The 14,413-nt window shown below is 38.2% G+C and overlaps 1 protein-coding gene across 2 annotated transcripts in view; it reads left to right on the top strand.

Annotated features, from left to right (window-relative positions):
• The window catches only part of TP63 (tumor protein p63), a 94,884-nt gene that overhangs the window by 68,465 nt on the left and 12,006 nt on the right, over positions 1–14,413 (top strand). For both annotated transcript variants that reach the window (XM_058556123.1, XM_058556122.1), the window contains exons 7-8: positions 1,554–1,636; positions 3,964–4,100. In XM_058556123.1, coding sequence (XP_058412106.1) covers positions 1,554–1,636; positions 3,964–4,100 — 220 coding nt within the window. The remainder of the gene's footprint in view (positions 1–1,553; positions 1,637–3,963; positions 4,101–14,413) is intronic.

Below are 14,413 nucleotides of genomic sequence, written 5' to 3'. Positions count from 1 at the left end.
GCTGAATCAGAAACTCTGGGGGTGAGGCCCAGCAATCTGTTTTGTAAGCCCTCCAGCTGACTTGAAGGCTAGCTTGAGAACCCGTATCTTAGCCTCTTGGTATCAGCTTATCATTCTGTTATTGAGCATGAGGGCTGAAAATAACATCTTCCTACCTCATGAGTCTGTGGGAAGAGGGGGATTTAAGAATGCGTTCCATAAAGCATAGCCTGGGGAATATGCAGATCTGGTTTTCACTGAGTCTTGACGTGATAGATGTGATCCTCTTGGGGCCCCAGTTACCTCACATTAGTGAGGCTAATGGTTTAGGGCAGTTGTTTTCAAACTTGTTTTTCTAAGCAGTGAAAGCAGTTTCAAAAACAAAATATTTCAAGGAACCCACAATGCAAAACAGATGAAAGCAGAGTTGCTCTAGTTGAAGGGGACAGGACTTGGGGGTGGTCTGCAGCTCCACGCTCTACTCACAACCACACCTTGCCCATGAGGTACACCTCCACAGAGGCCTAGCTTTTCAGGTAACAAAGTTTGAAAACCATTGATCCACATGTGCTTCTAACTCGTGAGATTTAATTCTAGAAGTTGCCTTGCATAAGCCTGATATCACTATAACAAGTATTTTAAAGTATAATGCACTATGACTTATTTCATGAAAAAAGGTTTTAATCTTATTACTGATTAGTATCCAGAAGAGATAGAAATTGTATTGCATTTTACAGAACAATAGAATGCTGTGACTAGTCACCGTCAACTTATAGCTGTTCAGTATGATTTGCTTTTTCTGTTAATCTCTTACTCTCTCTCATTATTCCTTAAAAAATCATGTATATATATTATTTATATATATAAATACTTTGATCTCCACCTAATTTTGCTCTTGAGTCTGCCTGGTGGCATAGTTCCTGTATTCTTCGCTAAGCATCTCAGTTACCTACAAACTAATGACTTTCAGTAAGGACAGATTATTTGCAGTTTGGTAGAAGGATCATCTCTTTACCCTGGATCCTGAGTGTTGTTTCCAATTTTGGAAACCTTAGGGATTTATGAGCTTAATTCACTCATTTTACCAAGGAGGAAACTGAGGTCCTGGAGGATGAGACTGCTTGTCAGAAGTTATGTGATGTATGTACTAACATGGGAGGGGTGAATGCACAAGGCTGAATGCACTGGCAAGACAGCCTCTCAACATGCATTTACCTCGTTGGAAGATAAATGACCTGAAAAATAAAACACAAAACCTATTTCTCTTCCTTTCCTTAACATCTGCTCGTAGACACACGCCAGTAAGACGCAGGGTTTCCTGCAGTACTCCTTAAGCCAAAGGCCATTTCCCAGCGTCCCGAATTTCTTCCTTTCACTTGTTCTGCCTCATCTTCCCTCCACCTCATTACTGTTAGGTCTACACTTACTGTAAAAGCAATCATCACCAGTTAAATGGATGCTTAGAACTAGAAGCTGTAATCTCACAAGTTTTGCTGGTGCTATTGTCTGTTTAATAAATGTATTATTGCTTCAGAAGTGTTCCCGGGATGAAACTTGCGTTTTTCCTCCACCAGCTTTTCGTCAGAACACACATGGCATCCAGATGACATCCATCAAGAAACGAAGATCCCCAGATGATGAACTGTTATACTTACCAGTGAGTCTCCCTTGGGTCTTCATGATTGCTTGCTTTTCACCTTCTCTGAAGGAGCTTTTACCCTGTGGTCATCTTCTGATCGTCTGTGGCAGTGAGAAAGGGGTGGTGGTGGATAGTGAGATAAAACAGAGAGAATATGTTTCTTGAAAAAATGAGGAAATTATCCCTTCCTTCCACAGTTTTGGAATATATTAATAGTGTGTGCTCTACTTACTACTCACTTGGTCAAAGCTACCCTCCTAATAGAATTTTTCTTGCCCAAATATTTAAAATGAATCTGTACCTCATATTTAAGCATGATAAGTTGATCCTAGACAGCATGGCCATACCAATTTAGCACTAAAATTTTGTCTGAAGGAGTTCACAAAGTTGATAATACAACAATTATGGAGAATTGACTGTGATTTCTTTTAGGGAGTGCTATAAAGAACGCCCAGCAAGGTAGAATCCTCTCTTGTATGTGCCTGGCCAGAAGACTTGGCCCAATTGTTGTGTAAGAGCATTGTTCATTCCTACAAGGAACATTAGTCCTCTCAAGGTCACTGAGGTGCCCTTTTGTAGACTATGATTGCAGTTCATTGAATTCTTATTACCTTAGGGCTTTGCCATCTACAGCGGCAGCAAAGTTTTGGTAACCAGTATAGCCCTTGATACCATCTAAACTGACATGCAACACACGCAAGCAAGGCCAGGGGATTTGACTGGGAGCTGCCACCCTGGCATTGAAGCTAAAGCAACTCAACAGGTTTGGGTGTGCCATACGTGCTTCTCTCCCTTATTTGGGCCCTGTCGTCAGGGGAATAGGTTGCTTGCTGGCAGAACAATCAAGACAGTGAGTTAGCCAATATTCTCAGTGTCTTGTTTCTCAGGCTGCATATGGAAACTGACTTGGGAACTTTCAGTTAAACCTTTCCTTGATATACTAAATATTACAAAAGGCCTAATATGTTTGCAACTGCTGAGATAGGAACCACTTGAAAAGCTATGTTTTTTAATGAAATTTCAGTTTGTTCTAATGAAGGAGGCACCCAGTAATCAGTTACATCTTACGTTTAGTGAAGAGTTACCCAATCTGAAGTGTGTGAAGAGAGAAAAAACTCTTTTAATTTAACAAAATTTGGTTTATATTTGTTGAGTGGCAAATATGCCAGACCCTGAGCATTTAGAGATAGTAGGATATAATTCTTACCTTCAAAGAGCGTGCCTCCTAGTGAGGAGACAAATGGTTACAATGTAATGAAATAAATACTTCAGTGGTGCTGGGCGTGATGCTGTGGGAGCACGTAGGATGGACAGGAGACTCGACCTAAAAGAGTGAGGTCAGGAAAAGCTTCTCAGGAAAGGTGCCCCCAGAGCTGGGTGGAGTAGGAGTTAACCCAACAAAAGGTAGAGAAAATCTTTCCATTTCTGACTTCTGACAAACTCTGCCTCTTGTACTCAGGGAGGGACAGGGGTGAGGCAGGTGAAGTGTGCCCAGGGTGCAGAATTTAAATACACACTCACTCTCAGGCCCTGCAAGTGCCCTGCGTGCCTGCTGGCCTCACCCTGGTCCTGGCCCTGCTCATACTTTTTAGCATGAGACTGTCGTAAAGAGAGAAGCACATTTTGCCCAGCTGAAAACTTCGTCCTTCCAAAGATAGTTACAGTTAACTCTCATTATTTGTGGTAGTTATGTTTTGTCACATCATTGTGAACACTGTACTTGCAAATACTGAATCATTGCTCTTAGGGGAAATACAGGGTTAGGTTCCTACGAGCCTCTGGTCACAACGTTTCAGCATCTGCTCAATACAAAACCTTGTTTTATATGTGTTTCTCTTTAAAGACAGTTTGTTTAATATATACTGTTGATTCATTAACACTGTAACTCATGCCTGAACGAAGCTTATCTAACATGTATTTTCTCCATAAGACACATCACAGCCTTCTTGTACTTAGGAACGCTAGACAGCACTTCAGCACTATACTTGGGAACCATTTGAAAAGCAAATTACCAACAAAAAATGCAGAAATGTGAAAAATTTGGCACCAAATAGACCAGGAAAAGGACACTTGTTTGCAGCATGAGAGCTGAAACAAGAAGGCAGAGCAGCCCCTTGTTCCACCTCAGCTGGCATGCATGGGTGACTCAAATTTTTTTGTCACTCTGCACATGTCTGCGAGTGATCACAAAACGCTGCGAGGGTAGATTTTCAGCTTATAAATACATGTTAGCAAGGAGGCGAATTCGCCAATACGGAATCCACAAATAATGAGGATCGACTGCACTTCTGACAGCTCTACAGTTCTTCATGTTTTCTTTTCTTTCCTTCTGCTCTCTTCCATAGGTGAGGGGCCGTGAGACTTACGAAATGTTGCTGAAGATCAAAGAGTCCCTGGAACTCATGCAGTACCTTCCTCAGCACACGATTGAGACCTACAGGCAGCAGCAGCAGCAGCAGCACCAGCACTTACTTCAGAAACAGTGAGTTTGTCAACGTGTCATTTTAGGAGGCCTGAAGAGGTTGTGAGACCGCAGAACATAACAGGTTCTGACAAGCTGGTGTGGGGCTCCTTTTTCAGTTTCAACAAACTTCTACGTTTCTTATCATAACCTTCCCTGTAAGAAATTCCACCTATATTCTGAAATTGAATACAAACTATTTCAGATGAATTATAAAGAGACTCACACTAACAGTTAGTTCTCTTCTCTATACTCTTGATCCATACATATCTATCAATAATAGAAATTTGAGCACACACTCTATTCTAGTAATAATGTGTATATTTAAAAACATATAATCTTCCCTCACCCCAATGGATTGTCTTGTACATCTCCTGGGATGCACAGAGTCCACTTTTGGGAAATCAGTTATAGACTAGGGAGAGCACATAGGGTTTACTATATAGTGACTCCTTTGATTGCTGTGTTGAGGAGGGTTCTGAGACCTAGTGGATGCTCATTGGGAAAATGTCTGGATACAGAAGGGCAGAATAGCATCACATTGCCATGCTTCAGCATCTCGGCTCTGGGTTGTCTTCCAGCAATGCAGTACATTTTTACATAAATTGGGCCAGATTTTGCAAACATATTAGAATATATGTACACTCTATTTATATGTTAATTTTTACCTTGACTCTTGGATCTTTGATGATGTTAATTGTTTTATGACTAACCAGAATAGAATAGTTCTGATGAAAGGAAGGGAAGTTGGTGAATCAGAGATCTGTTTATATTTATCCTTCTGTGGTTAAGAATTATCACTTGTTGGCTTAATTAAGATATTTGTCTGTACTGGAAGTATTGCCAGAGTCTCTGAAGATAAATGTAAAATGTGTATATTTTGGGCCCATTTGAGTAATTCAAACATTTGACTTTACTCTTCAGGCAAAAAGAAATGAAGCCAAAACCATCTTGCCTAAGGCAAAGATTGTCTTTTACAAGAGAAATGTAAATCAACAATAAATAATGGTTCTTTTCTGATATATTATTAGCTACTATAGAGAGATAGCTATGGAAAGTGTAAGAAAGAGGGCTCATTTTTCTTTTTTTTTAACATCAACATAAATTCAATTGAGGAGGCAGGGCTGCATCTCTGATAGTCAGGAAACATCCTTGAGTACCTAGGGGCTATAGGGTGTGAGGTGAGCAGCAGAGGGATAAAAATGAAGTGACTCTCTTTAAAAGACTTGAGACTAGTTGAGTATTCAAGGCTCTTTTTTGCCTGGAAGGGATCTCACCATTTACTTTTAGCATGAAAGTTTTGCAAATCGTGATTATAAGCTTTTATATGTAAGGCTGAGTGGAAGGTTTAATCAGGAGGTTACTTGAGGATACAGAGCGTTTCGAAGGAGAATTAGAATTCAAGGTACAGGGCCGGCCCCGTGGCTTAGCGGTTAAGTGTGCGCGCTCCGGTGCTGGCGGCCCGGGTTCGCGTCCCAGGTGAGCACCGACGCACCACTTCTCCGGCCATGCTGAGGCCATGTCCCCCATACAGCAACTAGAAGGATGTGCAGCTATGACATACAACTATCTACTGGGGCTTTGGGGGGGGAAATAAATAAATAAATAAAATTATTAAAAAAAAAAAAAAGAACTCAAGGTACAGACAAATTCCCATTGCCAATCCTATAGATCTTTTAGGATATCAGATAGAAATATGTTAATATGTTCAAGTGTAAAACTGATTTAGTTCTTATAAAATCATACAATAAGGATCAAAGAATCAGACCTGTAAAATCATTTACAGACCCAGAGGGGATATATGCCTTCCCTGAGATGTGCATGTCATGATATTTGAGAAACACTCCTAAATTGCCTCCAGTTCACTCTGGTCATGTTTAGCTCAGTCAAAATGACCTCAGAAGAATTACACAGTAGCATATCATGCTGAACTAGTTGCTCTGTGATAATTTCCTGTTTTTTTTCTGGTTAACAGGAAAAGTTGTTTCAGGTCAAATTGATATTTATTAAATGGTGTGATTTAAAATATCTAACCATCTAGCACAGGGGTCAGCATACTTTTTTTCTGTAAAGGATCAGTAGTAAATATCTTAGGCTTTCTGGCCCATATGGTCTCTTGCAGCTCCTCGATTCTGCCTTTGTAGTGCAGAAGCAACCACAGACAATATATAAACAAATGAGAGTGGCTATTACAATAAAGCTTTATTTTATGAACACTGAAATTTAAATTTTATATCATGAACTATTCTTCTTTTGAATTTTTCCCACCTTTTAAAAATGTAAAAAGCATTCTTAGCTTATGGGCTCATTCATTGTAGTTTGCCCATCCTTGTTCTAGATAAATGAGTGCCTCTTCCTTTATTGCTTCTTGAGGCTCAGATTTTTTGGTGGGAGTATTTGGAAGCTAATATGTATATTCTAAAATAGAGAGATAGAAGAAGGTCTTAGGAAATCTTTTAAGGTGACATTTCAATATCTAACAAAATGACAGCCTTTAAGAGAGATCTCTTTTGTCTGAGAAAGTTAGGCATGCCCATCCAGACACAGAATATGCTTAATGATGGAACCATATCATCAGCTAAGACTGGAATAGTTGACTTGATTCATGTGGCAAACTTTTACTGAAGATCTGCTTTGTGAAAACATTAAGGATAGAGATGAGAAAGATGGGGTTCCTGCCTTCCCATTGTTTACAATTTCATGGTGAATTCCCAACCAGAACACCTTTTGAGTCTTAAGAAGGCTCTGGAGATTTATTCTCAGCATCGTGTAAGTTAATAGGACAATTTTAAACAGCTTCTCTAGATCATACAATAAAGGGAATAGTTTTGTGTCATAGTTTTAAAGACTTTACAAGCTAAGAGGATCTACCTCAGTCAGTGGAGGGCATATGTTATTTGTGTTTGTTTACATGGCATACAGGAAAATACATAGCCCTTTGTTCCCAGATGATGAGTTGTCCAGTGCTTAAAACTTATCCAGTCTGACTGGCTGGCATTGCTCTAAAGGGAAATTATTTGATTTATAATACATATTTCATAAAACAGTCTATTTCATCAAAGAAGAAAATGCATCTTAAAGTTGGGTTATTTTAAAAAGCCCAAAAGATTTTATAGATATATTTTCACTTTTTCGTGTGTGTGGCCACAGATAAATAGAGAAGAATTAGTAGCTTCATAGTTCTCTGGGGTGTCCATTTAAAAGTATCACTGCATGTTTTTGAGTTGTTATCTCACAGTGTATAAGAGCTAACTTCAGCTGTGATAACTTGTGCGTGGAAATCTAACAGACTGCAAAATGAAATCTTGGCAAAATATAGACGTTTGGTCTAATTATGCCTTTGTTAACTTACATATACATGGGTCTCCAATGATTAATATACATCTATATAAATTCTCCAGTTGCTATATTCTTCAGCTAAGTTTTTTTCAGCTCTTTTATTTTCATGTAAAGCTCCAAGAAAGAGCATGAATGACTAGACAAAGAAAAATGGAAATCTAATTCCCTGGCAATCATTTGAAAACAATAAATCAGCCTGGAAAATGCCTATGATAGCCTGTGATTTCCTTTCTAAAAACATAGTACCAATTTTATGCTGGTAAGGAATCAATTTTTTACTTTTCTTTATAGTAGAGAGAAAATAAGTGGGAAGGGAATACACTTTCTACAAGGTGGCAATACAATATTTTCAGTTTAATTACTCCTGTTAGTTTCCCACTATACGTTTTCTTTCTGCTTGCTTTTCATTTGTGCATGGTTTTCCTTTTTCAAAAATTCCTTCACAATTACCTTCATGATCATAGGCTTTATGGAGGATAAATTTAAAACTGAGGTTTTGTAAATCAAATTGTTATAGATGTAAGTAGGCTTTATACAAAGAAATTTGATTTTAGTTGATTTGCTCACATTGTTATAAACAAAGGGGGTTATGTTTATAGAAGCCAGAATCTGGTGGGAGGACAGATTGGACCCATTCTTAACACTAGACTCCTTGCCTTCATATTTTCAAGGGACATTAACTCTTAAGACAGCTTTGCAGAAGCCATTTGAGACCTAGCCTAGTTAGCAATCTTTTAACTTATGTACTTTAGACCAATATTATTTCTTTTTCATTTTTTTTCCTGTAGTTTATCCTCCTTCTTGGCTTCCATCCTGACCTCAGAACAACATCACTTTGTTAAAATTTTACCTACCCTAACTTTTGCTTTCATCTGGAAAATTATTCTTGAGTTTCTATGGGATGAATTCATTTTAATTTTAATACAAATATGTGGCATCCTTAGGGGTTCCTTCTTCTTTATGATCACTTATGATTGTGGCTCATTAGTAATATAGGTCGGAGAGTACTGGAGCAGAGCGGGATCCTCAAGACCATGGTTCTGACCCCTTCATTCTGTATCTGGGAAAACTGAGGTCCAATGAACTACACCTGTGATTTCATAGCCAGTTCATAATAAAGCTAAGACTAGAATCAGATTTGGAAGACAGAGCTCTTTGCAATGTTCTGGTCTGCTTCATTAATTAAGAAAGTTGCAAGAATAAAATTAAAGCAAGCATCTATTCCCTCTTTTCTGTCTCTGTTTCACTCAGTTGATATATATATATATTTTTTTTTTTTTTGAGGAAGATTGGCCCTGAGCTAACATCTATTGCCAATCTTCCTCCTTTTTTTCCTTTTTTCTCCCCAAAGCCCCAGTAGATAGTTGTATGTCACAGTTGTACATCCTCCTAGTTGCTCTATGTGGGATGCCACCACAACATGGCTTGATGAGCAGTGCGCAGTTCCGTGCCCAGGATCCGAACCAGCGAACCTTGGGCCGCTGAAGCTGAGCAGGCGAACTCAACTGCTACACCACCAAGCTGCCCCCTCAGTCAGTTGATATTTATCTTTGTGGTTTCAGTGTAAAGTACGATCTCCTTAAGCTCATTTGTCTGTGATTTTCTTCAAGAATGTTGGTAGTTTTTCCTCAGATTTGCATATCTGAGGGAGAAACAAGCAATATTTTCAGGATTATCAATGTAGGAGAGAGCAAAGGACACAAATCTTTCTCTATCTCACTGAGAGATGTGATTAATACCGTATTTCTAAGTTTGGTTTAGAAACCCTCCGCATTTCCAGAATATTTGTTTGAAATTGTGAGTTTCATAGATAAAAAACAGGTGAATCTTGGCAATTTCATGTGGTTCAGCCTTACAGGTTGTGGAACTGCACAAGCTTTTACAGTTTGCACATTGATACTTTTTGAACTTAACAGCTATGTTATGAGGTTGTCAGGGCAGAGATTTATTAGCTCTGAATTGGTAATGAGGAAAAAAATCAGATTAATTAAACTAAGATTAAATCATTTTTCTAAGTTCTTACATCTCATTGCAGAAATGATCTCAGTTCTAGGTTTCAACATTTGAACTCCTGTGGTCCATACACTCCTATCATAACTAAAACATGACTTCTGCATGTTGTCCCATTCAGTCCTTGCTCCAAGAGAAGCCCTAAAATGTAATATTCAAACAAGAAGTGAAAGCGATATTCTTTAGTTGGCAGCAAATTGCTTCTCTACTAATTTGATTTCTGGCATATTCTTTAAGATGACACCAATTCTTTCTGAGATGATTTATTGAATCCCAGCACTAACCAAGTAGAAATGGCTTTGTTCCTTTGCAAGGAGTAACCAAATGTGATTCAAGAGCCATCTGGGAAACAATTCCCAAACAGTTCATGGGGTTGCACAACCTTTAGCAAAATAAACTGATTTATCCTTGGCATCCTTATAGCATAATTGATTTCTAAATTATGCAAAAGTTGCTTTCATGAGTTTGATATGTGCATTTATAGGCCAAATTTGTGAGTTAAGGGATTAAGATATCTATCCGTCTCAATCTGAGCACATACAAAATGCTCGCTAAATAGTTCTTTAGAAATGCATGATGACACAGCCCCCAGACTGATAAGATCATATTTCTTCACACTTCATAGTTAGCCTAGGCAGAAACAGTAATGAGGTATCATAATTGGCTGGATGACATTTTACGAAATATTAAAGTTAATTCTTGCCTCTGTGTTCCCTTTTTCAATGAGTCGAGTCCAATATGCCAAGCAGTGTGCGCTAAGCACCTTGACCTACCTTGTCTCAGTAGTCCTCAACTGAATCACTTATGGAACTTCTTAAATGTATGCCTGGGCCCCAGCCTGGTCTCAGAAGGAATGCGGGAAAATACATTTTTTAAGTTCCACAGGTGATTCTGGTAGTTCTGGTTAACTACCACTGCCTTGTATCATTTCTCCTTCATAAAAATCTTGAGAAGTTATCTATGAATAATTTTAAAGGAGGATAAAGAAGAAGGAGCAGAAACAGCTCTAAGGGCATTCTATTCTGTCTATACTATGATCATGAAGGTAGGAGGGTGTGTTTCTGTATTCAACTGATTTGAGCATATGAAGTCCTAAGCCATCATCTTTTCTTTTCTCTGGTTCTCCTCTGCAGTCTCCTTTCAGCCTGCTTCAGGAATGAGCTTGTGGAGCCCCGGAGAGAAGCTCCGAAACAATCTGACGTCTTCTTTAGACATTCCAACCTCCCAAACCGATCAGTGTACCCATAGAGCCCCGTTTCTGTATTTTGAGCGTGTGTGTTTGTTGTGTTTCTTTATGTGTGTGTTTGTGTGTGTTGTGTATCCAGCCCTTGTAAGCAGGACTTGAAGACACTTTGGCTCAGAGACCCAACTGCTCAAAGGCACACAGCCACTAGTGAGAAAAATCTTTTGAAGGGACTCAAAACTTTACAAGAAAGGACATTTTCTGCAGATTCTGTATCCTTAGATCTAGCATTAGTCAGTCGAGAACCTCTGTGTTTGTGAGCTTTTGTGTTGTTTCTTGGGAGGGAGGGGCTCAGGTTGGGAAGAGGGGCATTAAGATGTTTATGGAACCCTTTTCTGTTACCTACTGTTGTGTTTGAAAACTCATAAAGAAGCTTTTGAGCAGGTCTCAAACTTAAGATGTCTTTTTAAGAAAAGGAGAAAAAGTTGTTATTGTCTGTGCATAAGTAAATTGTAAGTGACTGAGAGACTCAGTCAGGCCCTTTTAATGCTGGTCATGCAACAATATTGCAAATAATAACAAACTAAGGTGTCAAGTGTACTGCTGGGCAGAGAGGTGATAGTTACCCTAAGTAGCCAATGTGGGGGATGTTCTTTTCTTCTTTTTGAAAACTTGCGTTATTAGTATCCTCCCCTCATATGTAAATAGAAAGTTCATTAATGCTGTATCAGATCCTACCACTGCCACGTATGTCAGCATCTGATATGATAGTCTTCCTTGCTCATGGAAACCCCGGAGAGCTATCCCCAAAACTGTTGTTTAGATGCCAACACAAGTAAACCTATTTTGTCATTTTAATGGAAGGGTGAAGCCACCCCAGTAATACTGTTCCAGGCAGTTATATATCATTCTTCAATGCCCAAAATGGAGTTCCAAGTCCTCTCGCCAAATCTATGATTAATTTGTTTGACTGGAGCTCCTATCCCTCAATCCTACTATAAAATTAGCCATATTACACTGATCAAACTCCTTTGCCCAGGAAGCTGATGTTTTAAGTGATGTCCAAGCAGACACATGTTAAAATCACCACTCCTGGCCTAAAAATTAAAAATAGAGTAGATGACTTTCTTTTTTGGCTCAAAGAGTTTAGAGAATGTATTTCTTTCTGTTTTAAAAACATATTTTAAAATAATAGTATAAAAACTTTTAAAATCCCTTCCATCCCCTACCTCCCCAGACCAGATCACCAGCTCTTTATTCTGTGTCACCACAACACTGATTTCTTGTTATTGAGGCTGTGGCTTTATGGATGTGTGATTTTAATTTTCAATAAACTTTTGCATCTTGGTTTATCTTGCTGTTTTTCTTTTCTGTCTCTGTTGCTTTTTTTTATTCCTTAAATACTAGAGTATTTTCGTTTAAGTGTTTGAAGTACCATATGTAAGTCTAAAGAACAAGAATAATAGAACAATCATTTGGTTCTGTCTACACTTCTGGTAGTATTTGGTGTGTTTGTTTAAGATTCTCTGTATCAAAGTCCTCAATCCTAAAAATAAATCATAATGTCCACACTAACTTGAAAATATATTTTAGTTGTGAGTGTTTAATTTCATCGTAAGGGGACAGGCACTATAGTATCATTTGTTCACGCCTCTGAACAAGTCTAAAGTTACATCTTAAGTTACCAGATTTACTAAAAGGAATTTAAATAAATCAAAATTTATTAAGTAATTCGGCTTCTGTGACATAGACACTAGCAAATATTCATCCAGAAATATGTAGTGGAGCTTGTTGTCCAATGCTTTTTTTAAAGAATGACAGTATGTTCCGATTTTTGAGTAATGGCTTTTAAAAGCTTTAAAAACAATTGTTGTAAGTAAAAATAATTAATTTAGTAGCTTAGAAAAAATACTTAAGAAAAATGTCTTTATGTCTGAGATAAAAGTATATTAGCAAAATCAGATAATCTTGTCACATTTGCAGCGTGTTTTCAATTAATCTAATAACTTTGATTCACAATGCCTTAAAGAGTTAATGAGTATGTTTAGTTTTTTTTTAACATTTGCTTTTTCTTTCAGAAGTTTTTTTCTTTCACCCTGTTTTTATGTAAATTTTCGATGTGTTTATAGTGAATTTTATATAAATGCACACATTTGAACTGATGGGCAGTATTTTATAATTTTGTGTTCTCTAGCTAGAGAATAAATGCTGCCCTTTGTCTTTAGAAGCAAGATGACCCAGCTAAAGAGAAAAGTTTACAGGGAAAGCAGTACTGGGCAAAATCGAGAAGAAGAACAATTCCTTTTCTGAGGTTCCATGTCTTCCCTTTTTTTGACCTTCCTCACACCAGGAGTTTTTGCTCTACCCCCAACCTCCCTTTCTCCTCTCAGATTCTGCACTAGAGAAATGGTTTGGAGAAATAGATTTACCCTGAGGTATCACCAAATTCTACTAGAGAATTGCTTTGTAATTGACAATGGAAATTTAAGACAAAAGAGGGAATCTTTTGGTGAAATTCTAGGCATTTCCAGCAAGGTAGAGATGACTTTGAATTTGTGTCTTCTCAAGAATTTTGACTCTCTACCATGTAGATAGTCACTAGACTTGGAATCAGGAAATTGATTTCTGATCCTTGATGACCTAAAGATCACTTATAGTTCTGAGATACTGAATTTTGTTCTTAGCAATGTGTATAGAAGCCTAAGTTGTTAAAGTACTGGGACTTGACTTCACCAGGATTTCTCCTCAAAACTAGAAAAGTTTGTGACTTATAATGAAAAATAATAAATGGCTAATAAAATGGTCAAAACTGAAGACCACAAAGACAAAAGGAGACATGGGTTGTAAGAGGATTTGGAAGAAGGCATTTACTGTAACTGAGGGTCCAGAGAAAATGCAAAGCTTTTAAATCTATTTTTATTTTCCTAAGGGTGGACATTAATAGTTCAAGCAATGCTTCAATTAGCTTTCGTTGTACATTTGACTGATTTGGGGGAATAGGAGAGATAGATAGAGGTCTCCTTAGGTTATAGAGCACCAACCTGCCTCTAGAGTCTGAACTACCTGGCATCTTAGGTACTTTGTGGTGGGCAAAGAGGGTTGGAAGAAGAAGCACCTAGCAAAACATCTCTTGGCTACCTTGCCCTGTGCTTTCCTACACTTTGATATGGACTTACAGATGTTCCTAAGTATATCCAAATGTGCTGACTCTTATGCAAGGTTTGTACAAAGGGATGGAGTAGATTTGGAAGTGCTTGGTGATGGCTGGAGGGGCTCCCTTTACTAGATCCCTTGCTCCCTGCTCTGTTTTGGTCTCCCACATTTCTTTTCCATTCCACCCATTTCTTGATTCTGCAAACTATTACACATGACTGTCTTGTTTCTGGGAAGGTGCCAGAGAATGAAAGAAAAAAACTTGGACTAGGAGCCAGGAGACCTCTCAACTCATCATTTAACAGTGTGTGACTTGGGCACATTTTTTCTTAGAACCTTATATTTACCCATCTGTATAATAGACATAATCATTTCTGCCCATCCCTGCCCTGCCGCACCATGTCATCCTCAACAGGGATGTGAGAATCATTCATAAAATGGATAAAGGAGAGCTTGGTAACCTGAAGTATCTTACAGTTGGTAGAGTTTGTTATATAAACACCTGTTTATATGATATGGGTCTATAATTATGAGTACGTGAGAAGGGCTAAAGAGAAAAATCAATGCCCTCTAGCTTAAAGGCAGTGATTGTAAATTGCAGCTGAATTGTTAATTGTACATTCCTGATTTATTGTACAATATGTACAAT

Source organism: Diceros bicornis, chromosome 15 (assembly GCF_020826845.1).
Source record: "Diceros bicornis minor isolate mBicDic1 chromosome 15, mDicBic1.mat.cur, whole genome shotgun sequence".
NCBI lineage: Eukaryota > Metazoa > Chordata > Mammalia > Perissodactyla > Rhinocerotidae > Diceros > Diceros bicornis.
This window is presented reverse-complemented; position numbering and strand designations above follow the sequence as displayed.